This window comes from Hippocampus zosterae, chromosome 12 (genome assembly GCF_025434085.1).
Source record: "Hippocampus zosterae strain Florida chromosome 12, ASM2543408v3, whole genome shotgun sequence".
In the NCBI taxonomy this organism is placed as follows: domain Eukaryota; kingdom Metazoa; phylum Chordata; class Actinopteri; order Syngnathiformes; family Syngnathidae; genus Hippocampus; species Hippocampus zosterae.
In genome coordinates this window covers 17,554,449-17,580,922 of record NC_067462.1, presented here as the reverse complement: position 1 = coordinate 17,580,922, position 26,474 = coordinate 17,554,449, and the positions used below count along the sequence as shown (strand labels likewise).

The 26,474-nt window shown below is 41.1% G+C and overlaps 1 protein-coding gene and 2 long non-coding RNA genes across 8 annotated transcripts in view; 1 reads left to right on the top strand and 2 right to left on the bottom strand.

Annotated features, from left to right (window-relative positions):
• Positions 1 to 26,474, bottom strand: part of LOC127611343 (diacylglycerol kinase beta) — a 138,866-nt gene that overhangs the window by 32,990 nt on the left and 79,402 nt on the right. For all 6 annotated transcript variants that reach the window (XM_052081839.1, XM_052081838.1, XM_052081842.1 and 3 more), the window contains 2 exons: positions 11,918 to 12,008; positions 11,166 to 11,367 (listed from right to left, as the gene is read on the bottom strand). In XM_052081839.1, the coding sequence (XP_051937799.1) occupies positions 11,166 to 11,367; positions 11,918 to 12,008 (293 nt within the window). The remainder of the gene's footprint in view (positions 1 to 11,165; positions 11,368 to 11,917; positions 12,009 to 26,474) is intronic.
• On the top strand, positions 2,549 to 9,217 carry LOC127611361 (uncharacterized). The gene is made up of 8 exons (XR_007965300.1): positions 2,549 to 3,789; positions 3,956 to 4,045; positions 5,006 to 5,098; positions 5,197 to 5,298; positions 5,404 to 5,478; positions 6,346 to 6,459; positions 6,527 to 6,604; positions 8,322 to 9,217. It is a non-coding gene; the product is annotated as an uncharacterized LOC127611361 (long non-coding RNA).
• On the bottom strand, positions 18,104 to 18,769 carry LOC127611364 (uncharacterized). The gene is made up of 2 exons (XR_007965303.1): positions 18,630 to 18,769; positions 18,104 to 18,554 (listed from the first exon to the last, which is right to left on the bottom strand). It is a non-coding gene; the product is annotated as an uncharacterized LOC127611364 (long non-coding RNA).

Below are 26,474 nucleotides of genomic sequence, written 5' to 3'. Positions count from 1 at the left end.
AACAGTGGACCAGCTCTACACCCTTGGCAGGGTTCTCGAGGGTATGTGGGAATTTGCCCAACCAGTCTACATGTGTTTTGTGGACTTGGAGAAGGCGTTTGACCGTGTCCCTCGGGGAGTTCTGTGGGGGGTGCTTCGTGGGTATGGATTACCGAACCCCCTGTCTCGGAGTTGTTTGTTCCTTTGTTGTTTGTTCACAACCCCCCGCCCCCCATAGAATTTATTTTGTGATTTCCACTCTTGATTTTCAGTTTGGCGCATTAGTGTTTGCTTTTCTGAGTGTCATTGAAGTCATCGTTCATTTACGTTTTCTTGGCTGGTCACTCTCGAGCAGAAGGCATGGAAACCGAGAAGGACGTGCCGGTCCAGTAGTCGCTTGAGTTGTGTATATACAGTACGTTTTAAAAAGAACCAACACGACAGCTCGTTTGTTTTCTGTCGTTTTGCTGCGCTGCAGAAACTGCCGTGTGAAGCGGCTTTTTACGTGTGAACGCTCCACACAATTTGCTGCGGTGCAAAATATATCGCAACAAAATATATCGGTGCAGCGCCGGCGCAAATGTGTACCGTGTGAACGGCCCTTTAGTCAATCAGTTCCTACAACAGCAAATCGCAACCGGCCCCTTGCTAGGTTCTGATAACCTTCAATCTTGGCTCCGGCCTCCCTGTATGGAGTTTGCATGTTCTCCCCGGGCCTGTGTGGGTTTTCTCCAGGTACTCTGGTTTCCTCCCACATCCCAAAAACATGCATGAAAGAATAATGGAACACTCTAAATTGTCCCTAGGTGTGAGTGTCAGTATGGATGGTTGTTCTTCCATGCATGTCCTTTTAGAACAGCTTTTCACATGGCTACACTGTAAAAATGAACTTTTGGTTTGAAAAAAAAAGATGTCTACATTAGAGATTGTGCAGGACAACTGCGTCTTTGTCAGTGGCTAAGTACCCACTCGTTGATGAGTACCTAAGAATGCAATGGACAGTAATTAGAGTGTGACACATATTTGGTTTCTGTGTGGGGGGACAAAGTGGAGACTCGCTTCATTGACGCAAAGTTTCACATCAAGGTGAGGGGCCTGAAATTAGCGTCTTGTAGCCCGTGAGTGTGAGACCCCTGTATTAAATTAAGAAACATTTTACATCTTTTTGGAAAGGCAGGTTGGAAATATAGGTTGTTATTTCAGTATTATTGGATGACTACATTGATAAACTACAACTTGAGCCCTTCTGACAGTTTCGTGGTATATTGGTTTCAATGGCAGCACTGTTAAATGCTGGATGCGGAAGGGAGCCGGTCACCTTGTTGAAGTGAAGTTGTAGTCTTGGAAGTAGGAAAAATGGACAAACATAAATATGGAACAGCTTTGACAATATCCCAAACTGTAATAACCAAGGCAGAGCATTGCATACACAGTGTAGGTGTTTTATTTGTTTTAATTTCTTTGATTGATAAATTAATAACTAAAGTGTTTTGAAATGTTGTTACAATACTTTATGTAGTTTAGGAATTTGTGTGAATTTCTGATTATGTTATATGAAACGTTAAAGTGAGAAGACCATGAAAGGGTTAATCGTGTTTAAGTAGAATTTTCGCTCCGAAGTTGCTGCTCTGCCCATCCCCCCGCTCTCCCCCTCGCATCAATTAAGAGCGGTTGGCTTCAAAGGCTGGAGGAGCGTTGTCTTCACACGATACTTTTCGGCGCACTCAAGCCATTTATATTTCTATACCGGGACAACCAACACCATTTGGCTTTTTGACAACATGGAGAAAACACGGAGAAGACTGTTGTTACAATACTTTATGTAGTTTAAGAATTTGTGTGAATTTCTGATTATGTTATATGAAACGTTAAAGTGAGAAGACCATGAAAGGGTTAATCATGTTTAAGTAGAGTTTTCGCTCCGAAGTTGCTGCTCTGCCCATCCCCCCACTCTCCCCCTCGCATCAATTAAGAAGCGGTTGGCTTCAAAGGCTGGAGGAGGGTTGTCTTCGCGCGATACTTTTCGGCGCACTCAAGCCATTTATATTTCTATACCGGGAAACCAACACCATTTGGCTTTTTGACGACATGGCGAAAACACGGAGAAGACTCGCCCCTAACCGGGAGCACCACCGTCAGAATGAGAATGCTCAGGTAAGTAATCATCCTTTCTTTGTCGAGAGACGGGTACCCGCGAATACGAGTGTCGTCGTAACAATCTGCGTACTGAGCACCGAAGGACTTGTTACTCGCGGCGTACTGTAAACTCTAGGCAGTCAACTGATTTTAATTTAAAGCTGCTTTATGTAGTTTTTTTTCTACACGAAGAAACAATGGCAAACTACGAACACAGCAATTTAGGAACAACGCACATGGCTTGCGCTCAGGCGGTTACGGCAAGGCCGCGTCGCGTTGAATTTATGTGGTTTATATTTCGGCAAAAATGAGACAGAAATTGTTAGTTTCTGTACTCATACCGAATTGAAATAAGTAGACAAATGAACCAGTGCTCTGGCTCGCTGTATTATATTAAACTATTCGTGTTTAGTCTAGCCAGAAACCATTTTTTCTCGAGAAAAATGTATTTTTTTTAAATTAAATACCGAATGAATGAGGCGGATTGCAGGCCAACGCGAGCTGCTTTACTGTGTTTTTAAATGCCAGTTGCTTAATTTCACAGAGCATCCGAAGCGTGTATCCAACATGAGTTTTATCATCACAGGTTCAAATACTACTCTGTACCATTTTATTTATTACTATCATATTTTGAGTTAATTTACATAATCATATTCATTTTACTCTTTTTTTCTGCCTGTCAACTAAAATGTCCATAGATTTTTGCCCAGTTTTTAATTTAATAAATTATATTATTTGTCTCTTTTCCATGAGGCTAGAAAATGCATGCTGATTAACTCATACTTTGTTTTATTAATGGCGGTTTTAGTTCCATCTGGTCTACTTTCCATCCTGTGAAAATGTGTGACGACAAAACATTGTCGTATTTTCATGAATGCAAGTTGGAAGACAAGTGTTGAAAACATTGGCAAAGACAGATAAACTTTGTACAGAATTGCCGAGATCTAGCATAAAACTCTTTTTCACCATCTCAGTTGTCTACAAAATTAACAATTTTCCCTGTTTTTCCCTCTTCTGCCCTGATGTGTAGGCTCAAATGCGTAAAGCCCAACCATCAGGGCAACATACACCTCTTCTCAAAGAGAGGCCTGGTGCTGAGACTCATTCCGGAGCCTTCTCCACAAGGTCAACACCATCATCATCATCAGAGGAGTCTGTGTCATCCGCCCAGAGTGGAGATGACCACAAACCAGCATTCAGTGAAGGGAGGGGGTCCCGGTCGTCCAACAGCAGTGGATCAGAAAAGGACCACATTGATTTGCATGAAGCTAAGGCCCTCAAGGCAAAATGTAAATCAAAACAAAAAGGTATGAAATCGAAAGGAACAGAGAAGTTAAATGATGGCCAAAAAAGGAACTACCACCAATCTTCGTGGATGTGACTGCCTCAGAAAATACGCACAAGAGAGCAAGGCCAAAAACCCAGAACTGTTGAGGTCAACAAAATTAAGGAAGCATGTTGCTACCTTATGTCAGCTTCTCGACCTGAATAATCAGGAACTCGAGCAAGTTGCTCGTTTTATGGGACACGACATTAGAGTCCATTGTGAGTTTTATCGGCAGACCGATAACACTTTCCAAGTGGCCAAGATTGCCAAACTACTGTTTGCGATGGAACGTGGGACAGAGTCGCTGAAGGGAAAGAGTCTGCAAACCCTGGACTCTGTTATCACTGGTATGTAAATTAATATATTTTTAAAGTCATCCCCTTCCATTTATTCTTTTCTCCCTCTGTCTTTGCTTCCACGACAGTGTGCATGTCTTTATCTGCATATTTTCTTTTACCTTCATATTTTAGTGTAAAATTATGTTTTCTGATTTCTGACTGAATATTTCAAAAGGAAGAGCACATGCAGCCACCTCAACCAAAGGTCTGAAAGGTGGCAAAAAGAGAAGACCAGATCCAGGGAGACGACAGGAAGCTCAAGATGGTATGTAATAAAAATAACATTAGTAGTCATAGCAGGAAGAGGTATGCCAATATATGCTCTAGAGTTCATGCTTGAAATTAATATAGAAACCTTGAATCATTTCAAATTAATCACATTCAAACATTAGACCTAGTGTTGACCAAATGACCTACTTCTAAGTTACAACAATTTTTAGTTAGACACCAATTGATCCCAGTTGCCTCTGCCTCTGGCACCTTTAACCAGAACCTTTTTTTCAATGATAACAATAAGCAGACAAAAGCACACACATATGTATGTCGAGTTATTTGGGGGGATGCTGCAGCAACTTGACAGGCAGCTGCCTCTCACTATCCTCACACGTGTGCTGTTCTGACACACATCTGTCTTGTGGATTAAAAGTAACGAACAATGATCAAAGACAGAACTTTTAATCAAAAAGGGAGTTAGTGATAACATGCGATCGATACCGTTCTAATACCGTTAAACTACAACTGATTAAAGCTAGTTAGCATGTCGACCTCACAGTGCAAAGGTGCAGGGTTCAATTTCGGTCCCAGTCTTCCTATGTGGCGTTTGCTTATTTTTCCCACCACATACCTGCGTGGGCTTACTCCAAGTACTTCGGTTTCCTCCCACATTCCCATAACATGCATGGCCGATTGAACACTCTAAATTGTCCCCAGGTGTGAGTTTGAGATGGTTGTCTCTGTGTGCCCTGCAATTGGCTGGCAACTTGTTCAGGGTGTCCCCCGCTGACCTCCCAAAGACAGCTGGGATAGGCTCCAGCATGCCCTGCGACTCTTGTGAAGATAAAGCGGATTGGAAAATGGATGGATGTTTAGTAATTCCTTTACCTTGACAGCTCTCATTTTCTCTGTGTCCAGACCATTTGCATAAATGAGAAAACCCTTTCATTCTCGGAGCAAGAGTGAATGTCTTCCATCCATATTTACATGGTGTAAATGTCATCTTTCAGAGAATGAGAAGTGCCACATTCAGCTGTAGCAACGAGATCTGATGATGAAGATGATGGAGGCGGTAACAGTACCAACTTGGACACTGAAAACACAGGTAATGCTTTCAGTTTGACTTGGACCATCTGTCACTGCACCATTGCTATGTTTCTGAGATGTAAGGAATCTCATTTGAGTACATCATCTTGCTACAAGGCACCTACAAAAGGCCACCGAAGATGCAGTCAATTAAAGAAAGAAATTATGCTGATGACGCTGATGACGACATGAGTGATGTTTCTGGCAGTGAATATGGCGGTAATGTTTTTTTGTCCGACTTGAATCCTCTTTTGCTGTATTATTGGCATATTTCTGAGATGCATGTGGAAAGAACTTTGATTCTATCAAAACATTATTTTATAGATGGAGGGGTGTGCCATAAGACAGTTAAGAAGACTGTCAAGAAAAAAAAGACAATGTTGGGAAAACATGGATTGGGTGAGTCTCTAACATTAGCACAAGTGACATGTTACAGACCTGGCATTAGTAAGATTTTTTTTCTTACTCTAAGTCAGGGGTGTCAAACTCATTTCACTCTGTCAAACTCAGGCCACATTGGCCTCGGTAGATGTTAAGTGGGCCGAGCCATTAAAATTATACCGTACTCTGCTATAAAGAAGCACAAGAACATTCGGAAATGTAGAAATTTAATGAACATATCTTTTTACAAAACATTTCATGAAGCACCTTAGATTTCCTTAGACAAATGTGCGATTGACTTTTATCATTCACATATATGCATCGCAATTGATTGTACAAGGGCACTAAACAAGTAATTGGTGTTGAAAAATACAGTGATGCACATTTAGATTAAAGGAGATTTGTGAAGAAAGGAATTTTTAAGCCTTGTGCATATAAATTATAAATTTAATCCCTGCCTATACCTTACAAACTAAAGAGAGTGCCATTAAATGTGTAAAGAACAATGAATTCAAATGTCCTTGATAGCATCTGCTGTTTTGGGTCCGTCCGTCTCAGTGACAGACTTAGACTGCTGTTGTCTTCTTCTCGAAACAATGTGTCTTTCTACTCTGATCAAAACGGTGTGTCCCCTAGCGGATACTCCATGAATTGCATGTTATTCAAAATTTTCGTTCCATGTCTTTTCTGCATTTTTTTCACTTTTAAATGATCCTGCGGGCCTGATCAAACCTGCTTGTCGGACGGTAACGGCCCCCCGGCCGTATGTTTGACACCCCCGCTCCAAGTCCTGATTGTTTTTTGTACATTCCAATATATCAGGAATTACAAATGTGTATCATCAAAGCATATTCACCCAAAGTATATTATTATTATTATTTACAGTCTATGACGCATCTTTCACACATGGCCAAGAACAACCATCAACATCAGGGAGCGCCACCAAACGAAAGAGGATTGCAACACTTACACATGACGACGATGATGTTGAAGACAGCGGTGAGTCAGTGCATCGTCAACACAACTCAGTTTCAGTACCATTATACTAACATGCCAACTTTCTTAGATGAAGAGGACAAAAAGACTGGACACAGATCTCTTGGGAAGAAGAAGACAGCAGTTCGAAAAGAACATAGTGAAGTTGGTAAGATGAATTTCTGTTGGATAGATCCGTATAACAATTTAAGAAACTCAAACAGCACAAGTCACTGTGACTTGCAGATGGAAAGACGAGTCGTTGAAGTGGTCTCCTCAGTTGTAAAATTGTCTTCAATTTCTATTGTATAGCAATTTCTCTTACAGGGTTATGATATAATTTGGTTACAGTAACACACTGATTGAATTGATTTACGTAATTGAATCCAATTTAAAAAAAAATCTGACCAAAGAGAGATACAGTCGAACCTCTCGACAACGAAATCATGTTTGCAGCCAGAAATATTCACATTCACACCATCACTGAGCAGGAAGTGATCCCACACAAGTCATGCGAGTATACCACTACACCACAGGTGTCAAAGTCAAGGCCCAGGGGCCGGATTTGGCCTGCCACATCATTTTATGTGGCCTGCAAAAGCAAATAAAGCATGTCGAATTCCATGAGGCTTGCTAAAGTCTGAACCAAAATCTCAAAATGTCATATGAAGTCCACAAGAACAATCGTTTTACTTCTGATTTTAAAAGTAGTTATCCATCAATATGTTATGAGTGGTGTATGTAATGTGGAGGTGATTAAATATGTATATGGTCTCCCAAAATTCATAATGGCCCTCCAAGGGAAACCATAACTACAATGTGGCCCGTGCCAAAAATGAGTTGGTCACTCCTGTAATACACCATCAGCAACCAGAAGTTACATATTTGGTATCTGACATTTGAATGGATTGTAAAATAATGCATTTCACTGCAAACAAGGAAAACTGGTAATGCATACCGTATTAGATAATATTCACCACATATGTTGCTCTGAAATCGGCACAGTGGTTCAGGCTTTGATTGTAGCTTCGAAACATGAATGTCAACAGTGCCGCTGGATTACCATTTATCGCAGCCTCTGTGTGTCATGGATTTTTTCAAACATATTCATTAAAAAAAAGTGAAAATGCTGCAAAAGGTCCTCAAGAGGCAGTGAAAATAATCAAAACAACAGCGAGTCACATAGAGCAACATATACAGGACTGTGTTTACTGTATTTCGTTATTTATACACTAACCTAACCTAACTGATACATGTTTAAATATATTAGTAAATAGCATTAAGTACTGTTAATTACTACAAACATGCATGTATACCAGTACATTTGGCCTTATAAATATTTATACTCATACACATGTTCATATACCTATATGGAGGGTGGGGGGGGTTTGCTACTTAGCGGATCACTGTACTTGCAAAGACTGTTTTTTTCTGTATGTTCTTCACAATAGAAGGCTTCAGAAATAGAAAACAAAAGTTTGGGGCATGCTGGAGCCTATCCTAGCCGTCATTGGGCTGTAGTCAGAGTACACCCTTTAGTGGTTGCCACCCAATTGGGGGGCCCACATAGATAAACAAGACATTAAAGGCGGAGACTAGGCAAAAAACCCCACATTAATTTTAAGGATATTGAAAAATATTAAATAATGTAAAGAGCATAACACTCATGAATCATGCCTTGAGGGAAATTGCTGCTGAGGTGTTTTTAAGTCAACAAAGTTGCTTTAAACTAGATGCCTAAAACATGTTTTGAATCAATGCATTTTTGATAGTTTTTATTCTGGTCCTGTTATCAGTCAAGGCAGCGTTCAGATTTTAATACAACTTCAAGAATGTCTGTTTATATTCAACTAAACCACTAATAACCCTCTTTTTTTTCCCTCCAGAATTGGAAACTAAAAAAAGGAAGAGACCCGGACTCCAAAGGAAAGAGCAGCAATTGATCGACACCTTTCAAAATTTGTAGCATTAAAGAAAGTTCCAAGGAAAGATGACTGCGTTAAGTGTCGTAGTCAAGCATCGCCAGACCTTGAAGACCGCACATGGAGAGATATTCCACAATGAAATTATTAAAAGATATGTAATTGGGAAAAAAGCTTGAAGATGAAAGATAGAGAGAGGGAGAGACATAGGGGGGAGCTAGATGAAGGGAGAGAGGGAATGGGATGAGAGAGAGGGGAGAAAAGGAATAGAGTTTGAAAGCACAGTTATTTGGTAGGGTATATGTGGGTTCATGTGTCAGGTTGTGGCGCAGCAAGTTTTTTTAGTGTGCGTTTTGAAGGTTGAAGTTTTTCAGGTGTTCTTGTAAGTTTTGATTAAGAGTACTTTTGTTTGTCAAAAATAAATCATAAAGTCAAGTCAGCTTTTATTGTCAAATATGCTCTCTGTGTAATGTACAGCACAGATTAAAATACTTTCCTCTCTCAGCCACAGTGCAAACATGTGGCATATTGAACACAAATATCAGAACTAAATAAAACTAAATAAATGACAGTACCCTGTTAATGGTGATAAACTGTTTAAAAACAATATATCTGATTATAAATTTACATCATTAAATGTTTAGTAAGGTGAACGGCACCTAATCTACTTCAAAATCATTAAGAACGCATGGCCAGTGCCCGGTCCTCACTTATCTAGTTAAAAACTTTTTCTTAACCTTTGGTGTTTTATTTAATCTAAAGGAATGTATTGCCTAAGGGCGCCCTCCTGTGTCTAGAAATGTGTCTTTTTCATTTCTTTTTCAAGCAGAAAGGGTGGTCCTCGCTTTGTAGGCCTTTTTACTCGGTCCTCACTGTGCAGCAAGTGCAGGAATGCGTGTGTTTGTTTGTGTGTGCATGTGTGTATACACTTCAGTGTAAGTGTACACTCCTGTAAACTGGCCTAGTTTCTCTCTCAGGCCAAATTTCATTGGGCATTTTCATAGCATTTAGAAAGGGGCATTTGTGCCATTATGGGAGTGAACCCATCCGACTTGCTTCCTGGCCAATGGAAGTGGCTCCTTTCATTCCCTTTAAATTCAGTCCAGTAGAGGCAGCCGCTCTACATGACGGAAGGATACACTTACCCAGTCCATTATACAGAGCTTTCACAACCGCTGCAGTTGTAACAAGGCGCTTTACAGAACATTTGAAATACGATTTCCAAGAAATCAGAAAATTGAGCCATGCGGAAGGCGCATTGGATTATAAAGCGCGCATTGTCGGGTTTTAAGGAAATTGTATGCTTTTTAGTGCGCATTATAGTGCGGAAAACTCGGTAGCCTCAAATAAAACCTGGACGTCTTGTTTGTTTTATTTCAAATCCATTGTGGTGGCATTAAGAGTCAAAAAGATAAGAATTGTGAGTGTCCATGTGCCATGGATGAAGAGGTGAAGATCTTTTTCAAATGAGCTGAGCTCATTTACGTATGATTATCATCAGGTTGGTAGTTACAATGTGCATAATAATCCCTCCTCTGTCCTTGTTGCAACTGAATCATGATACATCTTAATCTAAGACAAATTTAACAAGTTGAGCATTTTATTGTGTGTCATGATTCGATCATTGGGCATCCATGCAAAGTAGTTGAACATAAAGCTGATATATTTGGAGGGAGGCCATGACTTTCACCGGTTGATTATATCTAATGGCATCCAACTGATGAGCATTTATTTGCTATGCCTGTCACTATATGACACTGGCATAGATAGAAAATGAAATAATAGTAATGAATAAAATAGTTATACAATAACAAAAATAAAAAAATAAATACGGCGGCCCTGTGGTTCAGTGGTTAGTGCGTCGACCTCACAGTGCAAAGGTACAGGCTTCGATTCAGACTGCAGCCTCCCTGTGTGGAGTTTGCATGTTCTCCTTGGGCCTGCGTGGGTTTTCTCCAGGTACTTCGGTTTCCTCCCACATTCCAAAAACATGCATGCCAAGTTAATGGAACACACTAAATTGTCTGTAGGTGTGAGTGTGAGCGTGGATGGTTGTTTGTCTGTGTGTGCCCTGCGATTGGCTGGCAATCGGTTCATGGTGTCCCCCATCTACTGCCCAAAGACAGCTGGGATAGGCTGCAGCACCCCCGCGACCCTTGTGAGGATAGAGCGGATTGGAAAATGAAGGAATGAATGGAAAAATAAATAAGAATAGTATGAACACGTACTTTCACTTTTGACCAAACTATACACATACTTGATTAAAGAGTCAATGCATGCTTTGTTTTTATATGTAGAAAATAGATGACTACATGCTACAGATTCAAACTGCATCCATCATAAAACCATGTGATTACAAATTATACCATCTGATGTGCATTGCACTCCAGAGGTCACACCGTTATTTTTTTTCCCACCCTCGTTTTGTTCATGAACTTTTGAAAGAAGTGGTTTGAATGTTTCATAATTTTGTGGAACGTTGTGTAACAAAAGCACCTCCTGCATACAAAAGACTCATTGGGCCAGGGGAGCAATACATTGTGTTTCCATGTCATACTTTTCACAATGACAGTTGACTTTACTGTACAAATACAGGTGTGCTATGCTAATGGGGCTGAATAAGTGCTCAGTGCTTGAGGCTAATGGCTGCACACAAACAAAAAACGGATTAAAACGAGTCATTGAGGCGTTCTCGTGATGTTCTTTTGAGTGTACCCTCGCTGTCTTCACGGCAACGTGGCAGGGAAAGAGACCGAACGCTGTTGCTTTGCTTCGCTTAGGACAGTAAACTCACCGACTTGCACTCACCTTGCATGCAAAACTTGAGCCCTTTGGGGTCGGTTACGGTATTGCTTGGGATCCTTTCAGGAACCTTCTTGCTCATACGGTTGTAATTCCGCCGCCTCTTAGTCTCACCCCAGAGGTTGGAGCCGCCATGCATGCTGGGAATGTTGAGCACGGCGATGCCCTCCAAGGAGGTGTTGCTCAGGTCCAATATGATGCCGTCGCACTGCAGCACAGAAAGTTAGCAGAAGTATGACTGAGCAGTCATTTTTAGACAACATCCATAAAAATAAAGCCTACTACCAAGCAAAATGTAGCAGAGGGGGTTTTTCCCTTCATATTTCACTCTTTGCGATTTGAAATGTGCATTCTGCTACATTGCAATGTCGATTTGCATTCGATTCATGCTTCAGCCCTTCTTACGAGTGGCCTGGAACAATTTTCTTCTCACAATTGAAAACAAAAATTTGGCCCTTATTTTTTGTAATCCACCACAATTATCAAACAACAAGCCTTAATGTTGATACACTTCGTATTCACAAAAAACAAAAACCCACCGTTAGTCATTTAATCCACAACCGCAATAATCAATATGATGCTTAATTAATACCTTTCCAATGGCAATATTATCTTTGCAAAGATAGAGTGTTTTTCCACCTCCTATATCGAATCCCATAATTGTATTTGCTCAAGAGTTTGAGGTTTAGAAGGCTTTCAAAATGGAAGACCTTCTTTTATTCCCATACGCTCAGCACACTTTCGCAGCGTTGACTCACCTCAACCTCAATGCACTCGTTGAGCTTCTTGCAGGTCGCTGCAATGGTCTCTGTGGTGCCAAACTCAAAGTACCATAGCTTGTTCTTCATTCTGACCAGCAAAACAAAAAATGTGATCGATCAAAGACACATGAAGGAACAATTGGAATCCTGACATCACGTATTTTTGTTGTTGTTGACATAGTGAAGCTGTCCGCTGCCTTGAGTCAAGTCCCAGCAGGCCAAAATGGCCCAAAAGCAACTTAAAGTTACACAAATCCAACTACTCTGTTCATTTTTCATCCAAACTGTGCGTATACGGTGTCCTCAGTGACCATATTCACGGGGATACTGTGCATACAACTTTGCCAAAGGTGGGGTGTGGGCTGACACACTGCCGGTGGACACCGTAAATCGGGGCAAATACCAACCTGTCAGTCAAAGCAACCAAGAGGCCAGTCAAAAGCGCCTAGCGGACAGACATGCCGTGATGTATGCGGTCATTTTTGTCTTCATTCTCTGATGAATTGGAACAGTTTGGGGAAAAAAACGTGAACATTCTTGCCTAATGTTGAGAACAAAGAGCTTGCTGCTCTTCCCAAAAAGACAATTTGATCCAAACTTCGACACACTGGGTGCGAAACGATTCGCGGGTGATTCATTTTAAAGTGTATAGCCGGATTCACTGGGATTATTAGTTGAGTCACAGTGGTTTGGCTCAGTTCGAGAGGGTATGATGCAATGAGTTTCTTGTCATTTTAAAATATGAATCATCTTGTCAGTACTGTAACTTTGGTGGTTTAAAATATGAATCAACTTGTCAGTACTGTAACTGTGGCCTTTAACCACCACAGCAGCAAATTCTGCTTGGTGGTTGCAAATCAGAACTGACCTCTTTGTCCCCATTGCGGTCGTTCCCTGTCTTCTTCCGATATGATTGTGTGTGTGCGGCATTGTGTTTGAAGGGCTTCAAACAGACGTCAAGGCATATTCCCCAAGGCAAGCTTTTATTCACAACCACAGGCAACAGCAACCTTCCTTGGCATCACTTGCATAAACATACTGTAGCTGGTAAAGTCAGGCCTTAAAAAATAGCAACCCCAAAAAATTCTGATTGTAATTTCCGCATTGCGGGACAAATAAAGGATATCTTAATCTTAATTTGCAAGAAAATCCTGCTCATACCTGGCTTTTTCCTCTTTTACTGGTTCTCCATCAGTTATAAAAGCTGCACGTTCAGAAAATCAAGACAATTTGTATGTGTATTGTATGTGGTATGGATCGCCCAATGCATGGCGCAGCACGTTTCTCCTACGGGAGACCAAATAAAAGTATTTTTTTTAAAAAGTAAATTGTTGGGATTTTTTTTTTTTCCGTCAGTGAGCTTCTCTGTTGCGGTAAACAGCTTCTCCTCAAGCTAAAAAACAACTATGAGTGACTCATTGTCATGAAGCGCTAAATGTAAGCATGGAGCAGTAAAGTCGACTATTTGACTTAGCTATACAACCTAAAATGCAGTGTGACGCACTAAGGTACCAAAGCCCAGGGAGAAATCACGAGTTATGTGAACCAACGTAACGTTGACCAGGAGAAGCCAACTTTGTGAAGGCTACCCGATTTATGGTTAGGGGGAAGCAACAGTGTCATTGATTTGTGATTTCCAGTACTACGCTACCAATGGCCAAATAGTAGCCAAGAGCTTTGTGAACAACTCTGCTAAAAATTACATAGAATGAACCCACAGCTGTGTGAACCACTACCCCACCAATCGCCAGAAATAATTTCTTTATTGGTTTGTTTTGCGGCGATACTAAAACAAGAACCCATTATAATTGGATAAATCATTGATATTAAAAGATGGAGCTGAACAGGAACAACCATCCATCCATTTTCTGATCCGCTTTATCAGCCCAAGGGTTGCAGGGGGGTAGCTGGAGCCTATCCCAGCTGTCTCCGGGCAGTAGGCGGGGGACACCCTGAACCTGTTGCCAGCCAATCGCAGGTCACATAGAGACGAACAACTATCCGCGCTCACACTCACACCAATTTGGAGTGTTTAATCAGCCTGCCATGCATGGTTTTGGAATGCGGGCAGAAACCAGAATACCCGGAGAAAACCCACGCAGGTCCGGGGAGAACATGCAAACTCCACACAAGGAGGCCGCAGCTGGAATTGAACCTCTGCACTGTGAGGTCGACGTGCTAACCACTGGACCACCGGGCCGCCTGAACAGGAACATAAACAAGTAACAGAGAGATCATTTAGGCAGACAATATTTTGACGCCAGGTTGGAAACCTCAAAAATTTTGTTTTCACTCTTGGAGTTTTACACGTTGGTATGACTGACAGGTATTTATGTTGTGTCCTCCCACCCACAGCCAGGTGTGATCGGTACCTAAAGTCCTCCCCGGACAAGTAGTATTGAAAATGGATAGATGGGTTCATCCTCACACCTTTATAGCGACGGTGTTTCACCCAGGAGTCCAATAATTGAGTGTATGGTCGAGAAGATTGTACCTTTTGGGATACAAATCTCCTCATTTCTAGCCACCTCTATCATCTTGTCTTCTACTCTATACCACTGACTGAGATTTCTGGCTGATACAGGCCTGACCATAGCTGCACTTCCACCAAACATTTTGTTCCACAGCTTCCTGGACCGCTCAAAATGTACAACGCGACTAATATGGTCTTCTTTTGGCCACCGGACTAGCTGCCCTGATCCAAATCCACAATGGTTCTCCACATGTTCCTCGGGGTAAAGTTAAGTTAGCTAAAGTTCCTGTGTCAGAAATGTGGTATATTTCATAAATGTTTAGCATATGTCTTTGAGTTTCAGAATGTTGGTGAATCTACGTCATTCTGATGATTATGATTTTTCCCGCCTGAGTCTGAAACATCTCACTCTCCATTGGTTGCCAAGTGACATTGTGTGCACCTCACCATATATAACACTAATTAGCGCAAAGGCACGAATGACATCATACAGTATCACTGTATTGATGCAACAGCTCAGTGTGAGAAGGGCATGTCAGAGCCTGCCACCATGTTCATCACAGAACTTTATCATTCCAAAAATGACGGTATATTCCTTAGCCCTATTTTATTTTCAATTCCAGCCAATTTTGAGTTTAGTCTGATGTTCTTCTACTGTCTAAAACCACACTGATACCAAATGGTACAATTCAATTGATCTTGCTTCCGCACCGTTTGGAATGGCAAATCTTGATTTGGCCCACATTTTCATTGTGGGGTATGCATGTTGTCAGCTACGTAACTAGCGTGAGATAATCTGACGACATCGTGTAAATGAATTCAACAGAGGAAGTTGACAATGTAAATGACAATGGAGGTCTTCATGACTCGTTCTTGACACAAGCATTTTGTTTTCTTATGTTTTTTTTTAATTGAGACCATTCTGTCTACCACAACACATCATGACAAAACAGTGACTCAAAAATATATCCTACTGCACTGTTCTACGCACTCAGATGATTCAACGACATCTGCTGTGACATATTCTACAGTCAGACCAAACACAAGTTGAGCATTTCTCGCAGGACGATTACATATAAAGTCAATTCAGTTCGTGCAGGTATTTGTAAATCAGTGCCAGGGGGCATTGATAAGGTGATGAGAATCAGAGCAACCACCCACAGTCAAACTGTCGCCCTTTCACTCACATTTGAAACTAAACAAGTGTAATAATTATTGCGTTCCGTGGGCACAACAAAGCCAATAACACAGCCACATTCCAATACTAAGAGAACGAGACTTGGGCAGCAAGGAAAATAGGCAGCAACGAATTTGACGTACCTGGTGTGTATATTTAATGACCTGTTTCCAGCTGTTGAAATGTGAACCAAGACAGCATTTAAAATTAGCAGTTACAGCACAACCAGCAGCCAATCGATTGACTATCAATGTTCTTTTTTGTTGTTGTTGGGGTTTTTTTTGTGAAAAGGAAAAGGAGGACACCGCATCTTCTCCATGTGGAAGGCCTCCCACCCCTTCCCGGTCCCCCACTGTAGTTCCTCCACGAAAAAAGGCACACGAGACATGCAGGTCAAAGTGATGTTTTGCATTCAGTCCGAACGTAGCAATATACTAATATACGATACTTGTCATTTAGCTGTCAGCACAACAGGCTTTCAACAGAATGGCCACCCAAGCCATGAAAATTGCAGGTGGACTTCATCTTCCCCGCCACGACAGGCAGGAAATTCCCAGCCTTAATCAGCAATGTGAAAGGAGCTAAAAGAGCCTCACCTCCCCCAGGAAGCTTAGTCAAAAGGAGTGATTGGGAGCTAACATGACAACACAATTAGGGACAGTTGCATTGCTCCATGGGGAAAAGTGTCCTAGCTCATTAAACAATGTCCACTGGAGACGGCCTGAAAAGATGTAATTAACTCTCATTCCACAAGCCACTAATTTCTTCATCTCATCACCATTTATCCTCTAGTAGTCGGTGCCAGGTGTTGCTTGCTCCCAGTAACAGCAGCTACTGTAGATGTTTAACTCCCTAACAAAGATTGGGTCAGATAACAGAAGTAAAGGAAACTGATCTCTTTACATTTACAACCTAAAGAGTTACCTGACCTCAGTGCAGGGACATAATGGTTGGAAGCATGTTGTTGTGAAAACACAAAACAGGGGCTGGAGCAGAGCTATGCCCCCACCCCTAACTCCCCTTCTCTCCTGATAAACCTCTCCTTTAATCCTCGACATGAGCAGTGACCCCTTGACCACTCTAATTCTCCCCTCCTCCATCTACTCAGCACTGAAAATAGTATTAACTGGTTGGTTGATATATACATACATATATATTATATATATATATATACATATATAATATATATAATATATATTATATATATATACATATATAATATATATATATATATATATATATATATATATATATATATATATATATATATATATATATATATATATATATATATATATATATATATATATATATATATATATATATATATATATATATATATAAAATCGTCATCTCACCCTTCGGGTGGTGTCCGTCCCTCATTCAGCTCGGGTCCTCTACCAGAGGCCAGGAAGCTTGAGGGTTCTGCGCAGTATCCTTGCTGTTCCCAGCACTGCACATTTCTGGACTGAGATGTCCGATGTTGTTCCCGGGATCTGTTGCAACCACTCATCTAGTTTGGGGGTCACTGCCCCGAGTGCTCCGACCACCACAGGCACGACTGTCACCTTTACCTTCCAGGCTCTCTCCAGCTCCTCTCTGAGCCCTTGGTATTTCTCGAGTTTCTCATGTTCCTTCTTCCTGATGTTTCCATCACTTGGGACTGCTACATCCACTACAACGGCTTTCCTCTGCCCTTTATCTATGATCACGATATCTGGTTGGTTCGCCATTACCATCTTGTCAGTCTGGATCTGGAAGTCCCACAGGATCTTCGCTCTGTCATTCTCCACCACTTTCGGTAGACTATGCCAGCCACCTGGTTATGGCGTTCCATGTAGGCTTTCCCTGCCAGCATCTTACACTCTGCAGTTATGTGTTGGATCGTCTCAGGTGCCTCTTTGCACAACCTACACCTTGGGTCTTGTCTGGTGTGGTATATCTGGGCCTCAATGGCTCTGGTGCTCAAGGCCTGCTCCTGAGCAGCCAGGATGAGTGCCTCTGTGCTGTCCTTCAGGCCAGCCCTCTCTAGCCACTGATAGGACTTCTTGAGATCAGCCACTTCAGTTATGGTCCGGTGGTACATCCCGTGTAGGGGCTTGTCCTCCCATGATGGTCCCTCTTCCAGCGCCTCATCTTCTGTTCCCCATTGTCTGAGACATTCTCTGAGTATGTCATCCGTTGGAGCCTTCTCCTTGATGTATTCATGGAACTTGGATGTTTCATCCTGGACAGTGGCTCTCACACTCACTAGTCCCCGGGCTCCTTCCTTTCGACTTGCGTACAGTCTCGGGATGAGGGGTGAGACGAGGATTAAAAAAAAAAAAAAATATATATATATATATATATATATATACACACACACACACACAGTAAATATTCCCTAGTACGGACTCGTGTTTGCGCTGTCCAATTTGTCCTGATAACAGAAATTCCTCATTTGGGAAATGAGCATGGTACATGTCCTTTATGAACCTGCGAGTATGTTGACAAAATGCACGTTTAACAACACAATCAATAAAATACAAAAATATACTGTCCAAAAACTGTTTATATAACAAAAACTGCAATACAGGTGTATCCCCCCCCAAAAAAAATCACAACAGTAAAATACGTACAGTATTTTAATGTTTATTTTTTTCTGTCTTGGGAAAAAAATATGTATTTTGTATTGTTTTGTTGGATGCATTATTTGGTTTATGACAATGTTTGCCTGCGTGTCATACAGTTTTCTTGCTAGTTGCAAGTCACTGTCCCGTTGATCACATGTCTGGTAATTCTTGTGCATACTGAAGGATTTTTGTTTCCATTTGCATTAGGAGTTGAATCGATGCATTGTATTTTAAAGTTTTGTAGATTTGTATCTTTCTGACTCCGAGTGTCTGCTGGATCTTTTTAACTTTGTGTCCAGCCTCGCTCAAACGGATGCATTTCACTCGCTCCGCACCAGTTGTTACAGTTCTTCTACGTTTCAATGCGATGATCTACACGACGTAAGTGAATAAAGTTAAAATCTTTCTCAATTACAGTAAAACGCACGCCAGTAAAAAGTCGCTTACACGTCTTCGTTTCGAATCTGATGAATGAAAACGGCGAAGTGAACACGTTTCTTCGTTCGTGTCGAGTGGGTGCTGCTTTTAAGTTAGTGCCGCGTTCTACAGGACGTAAGTGAATAAAGTTAAAATCATTCAAAATTACAGTAAAACACACAGCAATAAAAACTCACTTGCACGACGTTGTTTAGAATCTGATGATCGAAAGTGAAAACTTGTTTCTGCATTGTCTTTTCCGTCACATCGGGTGGGCGTTGCGTGTATTTAAGCTCCCGCGGCATTAGACCCCATCCGTGTTACGGGTAGTGGAATTTCCGCTTACGCAACTTCCAGTAACACGTAATATCGTAGTCAAAATGTTAATGCATAGGTTTTTATTCCGGCTGAAGGATATTCCTTTCCATAGAATTCCGGGGATGGGAATATTTAGTGTATATATATGTGTGTGTGTGTATGCGTGTGTGTGCGTGTGTGTGTGTTTTCGTCTTTGCGGCCGCAGTGTTGTCTTTTCTGTGGAAACCGGGTCAAAATGGCTCTGAGTGTAAAATGTTGCCAACAACAGGTATAGACTGAGAGCAAGTGTCTTCCGTTATTACCTATTACAAAAAAAAAAACCCTCTTGAGCTACTTCATGCAGTCACAACATGTGGGACGAAGGTGAATAGGTGGTGACGTCTGACCCCTGCTAATCAGCTATTGACTTAATTTTCTTGACAGCTCACACGAAACAGACTTAATGGTGATCAAGCGGTCAACGGTCAACTAACTTACAGGTCAGTGTTTTTGGCCATTTGTGGAAGTAAGGTCACTAGTCTACTAGGAAAAAATAACAATGAATCAATTTAATAAGACTGCACAAAAACAAACATCAGCTTTGAGAGTGAGGGCAAAGTTGGGTCCACCGACCGGCTAAGCTAACACTAGCATGTGTGATAATGGTCATTTCTAGCATGTGTTCTCAAATGTTACAATGACAAGTCTGCTACAAAATGAGTGCCATTAAACACTCCGATCGCTACAGTTCTCAATGCATCATTTTTTTAGATACATGGCTAGAAATTACAAACAAATGCAAACACACTTTAGCTTAGGTCATTTCTGTGTTCTGAACACTGCAGTCGTGATAGGGGGTGTTTTGCATCAGTGATGGGAGAGTTTTGTGCTTATCGTAATTTTTCGGTAATAATATACACTTGTGTATTATACGTGGCCTGAAAATCATCCTTCAAAAGTTGATTTTTCTTTCTACTAATATACGCTCCCTTGATTTACTGGAATCCACATTCAAAATTTGAAGTATGATCTGCAAAGTAAATTAATAGATTTTGGATTTCTTGTGTGCAGACAATTTTTGTATGTGTGTGTGAAGTGAAGTTCTCTAACCATGCTAAAAGTTTCTGCTGTCAAAACTCTAGCCTCTGTCAGAGCAGTCATTATTTCCTTGTGTGGCACTTGAAGTCGTCTTGTGTCATCACATGTCATCTCACAAACCGAAGAATGTCCCACATATGCACCAATGTTTACCCAGTGGCAAGAGTGTTATGAAATGGTGATGAGGCAAAAAAGCCTTGCTTTGGGAAATATTCTTTGCCATGTGGGTTACCCACCTTTCAACAAAACTACTACGACATTTTCATTTGTATTTTTGGACGTTTCTTTGTTCCTTGACCCGTTTCAGGATAAACGCACGTGCGAGGCCGTCAGGCTTTTCGGTGAGCAGGTAAAATGATGTTATTAGTCTACATTTACAATACTGTATTTGAAATTCCAAATCATATTGGAATGAAATGACACCTTTTTTAGAACCCCAAATTATGTGAACGAATATACGTGTATGATAGCAGATATTTATGATTGGTTTTAATTGTCTAGAACTGGATTTTAGCCATCAGCTCTTCCTTGCCAGAGCCTCATCATTATGGACTGAGCAGCGACCGCTTCCACTCACGTCATGATGACGTCATTCCTGTAATGTGAATGCTTAATTTGTCAACCTTGTTAGCTTGTGTGAAAAGTCCCTGGCACCTGGGCTTACACCACATACACAGCCTCTGTTCTAACAGGCCCTGGATGGCAAGGTGATGCTTAAGGTTAGGAGTGGTTCGTGTGTGTGTGTGTGAGACATCCATGAAAAGACAGAAATGGGAATGTGTGTGAGTGGGAAAGAGGACAAAAACAGCAGCAAGCTAATAGCACTGTGGGCCTCCTGGCTGGGTCAAAGGCGATCGATCATCTTGTCACCCACAGAGACAAAAAAAAAGAAGCATATTTTCTAGTCAAACAGCTACGAACGAATGGGACGCAAAGTGCCAAGTCATCTCCACAATGGAATAGTTGCCGCTGTCAATCATCTGTCTGTAGCTCTGCGGAGGATCATTCACAGATGAACAATAGCCTTCAGTGTTGGCTTACTGTAAATAGTGTTGATTAGCGTGTCGGTAAATTGTCACTTTAGTGCTCTCGCTGGGGGCTCAATGCGACGGTGGCCATAAGGATCTCACTTGTCACTCAAATAGTTTATTAACATTATACTGCAAGACTCCGTCATTTCTCATTGTTTTTCTAGGGTATGGGAAAACTTTTCTACTGAGATTTTGAAAGCTTTGCATTAAGTTGTTGCAGGTTATAAACAACTGCAATATGCATGTCAAGCCAAAAGTCGCCAATCTCACGAGTAATGAAACACTATGATCAAGCAGACCGACCGCTTGTCCTTCTCCAAAAGCAAATTTTGAAATATACTTTGACCGTGCATATAAGTGAATGTACTTGAGACTTCAATAAATGTTTTGGGCTCCCAGAAATGCAGGCTCAGAAAAAAGGCAATCACAAAAAGATTACAGAAAAGCGCATGGACAAAGTACAAACAAAAATCGCTGATCATAAAGAGACGGGATAAAACAATGAAGAAACAAACAGCGCTTGCAAAAGTCAATGTTCAAACAGAATATACAAACGAAATACCAAGAGTCCAATTCCATGAAAATGATCAAGAGCAATAATAAAATAACAGAAATATTGACAAACAAGTATCTATGGACAAAATCAGAGCAACTGAATATTATCGAGGGTTCTAGAAAATAACACTTGAAGCACAACACTGAGCGAGGTCAATAAGCAGACAAAATCCTTGGCAACTTGGCAGTCATTAAACACTAAGACAGGCTTGATTGGAATTACGGAATAAGTGCAATCTGTTACCGGGAAACGTCCTTCACTACAGCTGGAGCCGAAACACAAACAAGCACACAGAACATGATAGTTCCGGAACAGAATCGGACTCTTTAAACGTAGACTCAGATAAATATCTACAAAAATATTTATTTTTACAGAGGAGTAGCGCGAAGCCGAAGTACAAATAATGACGCAGGAAGGCACACCAGGAGAGAAAAGAGAGAAACCAAAAGCACTAGCAAAAGGCCAGGAAAAAAGTACAAATGAAAATAACTTGTTAACAAAAGAACAAGATGATCCAATCGCACAAATATTCAAAACAAGCCTAATAGGAAACACAAGAGAACTACTCACTGCAAAACAGAGATCAAAAGCAAAGAAGGAGAATACAGAGCAACATCAAACATGTCGAGAAAACCTCACATGAACAATGAGCAAGAACAATTATCCAACAGTCACTTGTCACCTGTGCTGTCCTTAAACAGTCCATGATCCCAATAAGTAACAGGTGGGCAGCATGTGCTATCTCACCATCAATCTCAAATTGTCGGTGTGCCTGCGACTCCTGGTCAGCAGGTCCAGGATTTGTCGGAGTCAAGCGTTCACCCAGATTTGGGTGATTTATGGAGGAAGTAGTGTCTGAATTATAGTTGCCAAAACATCTAGATGGACGTAAAGGACATATAGGGCAGGAGGCGATACAATGACCTGGTAGCAATCAACTTCGTCTATCCTCAAAGTCCAGATGACCTCCTCCCAGCTGCATGGGCTCCTCCTCAGGCACCGCAGGCACAGGTATATGCATCGGTCGACGCTCAGGCACGGTGGCTTGTACTCACTCCCTCCTGGGTTTCTGGTCCACGGAGCACAAGTGTCGTCATGGACAGCCAGTTTGTCTTTGAGGGAGGAACTCCATCCACAGCGGAAAATTGTACGTAAAGCACAGTCCTCAAAAACACTTTCTGCCACTATTATACGAAAGTTATCAGCGAGCGATTGATTACTCTGAACACAATCCATTAACTGACCTCCGGCCTCCTTCTTACAGACGGGTGGTGGAACACTCAACGGAATTTGGTTATGAAATCCGTGAAGGACGACCCAAGTTTGGATTGTGCGTTGCTCACTGCCATAGCTCACAAACTCGCTTAGCCAGTCAACAGACTCATAATGAAGGGAATGCAAGTAATATCGAGTGTAAATATAAGTGGCTTCTGGAATTGATTGCAAGCACCCAGTTCGCCACTATAACGAGTCGGGCGAGGCAAGTTAAGCTCACGACTAGGTCGCGCGGGAGGAGTTGCAACAACAGGCGACAGGCAATACTTGGGAACCTAGTTGGTCAATACGAGACCCTAAAGCCTCGAATCGAAGTGCAAGCTGGGCAACTGTACCGCGGAGGTCCGCAAGCGCAGAGCCCAGTTGTCCCACCAGTCGTCCTTGGCTGGCTAGCGTGTGCAAAACTTTATCCGGGTCGACAGAGAGTCCCTTGATTGATAATTCTGTAAGGGTCCCAAAAGGTTCCGGACTCTGCAAACACACTCAGATTTGATCCATTTCCAATATACATGGCAATGATTTAATAAAGTGGAGCATTTAGCATCTTTGTTCCACTTATTATGATCCCCATTCACACGGATAGACAAAAATGCCTGAAGACACATACCCCTTTTTAGAAAATATGCATGTTTGCATTGCTTAGTCAGACACCATAAATGCACTTTATTTAAAAAGAAATCCCCCTTTCCATCTCCTCAACATCATTGGACTGCAAAGCTAGAACCACACCATATTTATCCATTTCTATTTTGAAACGCCGTCCTGGAAGCCTTTCCTTAAATTTTGAGAGCAATTCTCCAATGGAGAACTGGGGGATTGTTTTTGTCGCCCACTTCCACCAGACATCGAAGTTGCAAATTCTTTACATGCAGAACATTAGATGGAAGACCTCTGCATCAATTATTCAAATTCAAAGAATAAACACAATGTCTCAATAACACTCTCATACTCGCATTTCCTAGTCGGAGTAGTTGGAGACGGCTGAATTCATGCTGTTATGCAAACAAGCTCGGTTCCCACTGGGATGGCGGAACAAGCTTTTATACTTAACTGCCTTGTCAGCAGGGAGGAGCCAATAGGCTAATGTTTGGAGGTCTGGAAAGAATTTGATGAGCCGACACTGCGACTTCAATCCTATGATTGTAATATTTAATATATTGGCTCTTAAATTTTTCTTCAGAACTACAATATAGAGTTTAGTGTATTTGTTCAAACCAAAACAACAGCCAACAACTAAATCCACATAAAAAAACAAAGGCCAAAATGTGTTATCTATCTATCTATCTATCTATCTATCTATCTATCTATCTATCTATCTATCTATCTATCTATCTATCTATCTATCTATCTATCTATCTATCTATCTATCTATCTATCTATCTATCTATCTATCTATCTATCTATCTATCTATCTATCTATAAAATAAATTCACTGGTGCCTTGAGATCTGAGTGCTAGTCTTTCCAGCTCATGCTTGTAACTCAAAACTTTGTACCTCAGATAATTTTTTTCCCTATAAAATTAGTAGAAATGCCATTTAGCCTTCACTATAAAACAGCATGTATGTATTTTAATGTGGAAAAATAGCACTTTATAATATTGTACTTTATAAAAACTAGAGCTGTCAGTTTAGCGCGTTTTTATTGGCATTAATTTAAATGAATTTTAACGGGATTAATTTTTTTCTCGCCAGATTAACGCGGCACACGTCACAAGCGGATGTTACGGTGCTCTATAAATACACCAGAAACAAAGCTACAAGCGCACTGCAGAAGTCCACGCCCATGTCTGTTTTGCCAGCCATGGCAGGCTAGAGACCGAAAACGGATACTTAAAGAGTTTATGAATGGAAAGTTTACTTTTAAAAAGTGACCAGATTGCTCCACTGACAAGACCAAAGTTACCTGTTCTTCTCTCTCTGTGTATCATACAAGTATACGATGTATGCCACTGACGCGATTGTTACTTGTTTGGAACTATTTTGTGTGGAAGGTTACAGTGTTCCGTGTCCATATAAATAAAGCGGGTGGAGCTTCTCTGTGTTCGTCTGACAGTGACGGTGCGCAGAGGCGGTGACATGACAATGAAAGTTCAGCGGTGCAGTGGTAGCGATCTCGCGAAAATAAAACGTCTCCAATGTTGTCATCGAACCAAGTGTAGTCATCCAAAATGAGGTAGACACAAAAACCGTAGAGAGACTTCCGCGCAAGAAGGACCAACATAATCAACATAGCCTGACTTTGTTTGGGGGAGTGAAACCCCCCTCTTTCAGAATGGTTTGGCCCAGCAGCACGGGGGAAGTGCTTGCGCTTGTTTGTATGGCCGGCAGTTTTGAATACAGCGGCACATAATGAACACTGGTGTCCGGGGTCTCGTTATTCTCCAACAAACATACATAAACAGACTGCTGTGTTCAAAGCAAACTTGAGAAAAACGAAGTATGCAACCATGGTTTAAATCCACTATAGGCCTAGTACTAGTTTACCTTAGATATGCACTTCATGTTATATTGCTCTGTTTTGATTTCATTTAAAAAAGCTGTTAAAGCAGCTGTTGTGTGACAAAATATTGTTTTCACTGTTGTTGATGGACAGTAATATTGTGTGAAAGATTATGTGTGAATAACTGCTCCAAGTGAAAAAAAATTGAAAATTGAAATTGTTATTTCAGTAAATATTTGCATTTGGCACATAGAAAACTGATTCATGATTCCAAGTTGATGAGAGCATTAAAATGGGTAAAAATAGGACAAAAAATGTAAAGGAAAATTCAGAAACGATAAAAAATAGGTGAGTAATCACGATTAATTTTTTAGTTCATTTTAGTTAATTATAACAGTTGCATTTTTAATTAGATTAAATATTTTAATCGTTTGACAGCTCTAATAAAAACATATAGTAATGACATCATTATATCGAATTAAAAAGAATTATTCAGTTTTTGTCACACCAAATCAACTGAATGGCCATTGTGCTGTTTCTTCAAATGTGCTCGCCTTGGCCACTTGGGGGTAAATATTTTTTTTATTTTGTTTAAAATGAATTCATAATGTCTTTGCATTGGGCAACAACTATTTTGTTCAATCACGGTTGATTTGTTTGGGACCAACAGGTGGCTTTGTCGGGCTCCTCCTACATCGGCACACCTGTTAGTCATCACGTCATTCGTAGGCTTCCTGTTAAAAGGACTCCCATCCCGACCACTTGGTCTCGGGTCATTGTTGTTGCTGCCACTGCTTCTGTTGGTTTGTGTTTATCACATCATATTGTTTTGCCTTTGCCATGAGTTTTGTTGTTACTTTGAATTATTGTTGTTTTCTTGAGTTTGTTTGTTCTGGATTTAGTTTTCTCAGTGTTTTGTTTATACAGTTTGCCAAGTTCACCCAACTACTCCCTCTTGACTGCTTTTTGGGGTTCTCCATCACCATGTCTGTGACGTACTCTGTATCTCTACAGAAAATGTTCAATTGGATCTCATTTGATTGTGCACAGTCAGGTGTTTAGTGTGTCAAAAATCAATATACAGATCCAGCTGGGCAGGCAGACATTGATTTCTGGTGATTGGATCACATTTCCAGTTTAAAAGTGTAAGGTCAGCTGCTGCCTATGCAACGTAATC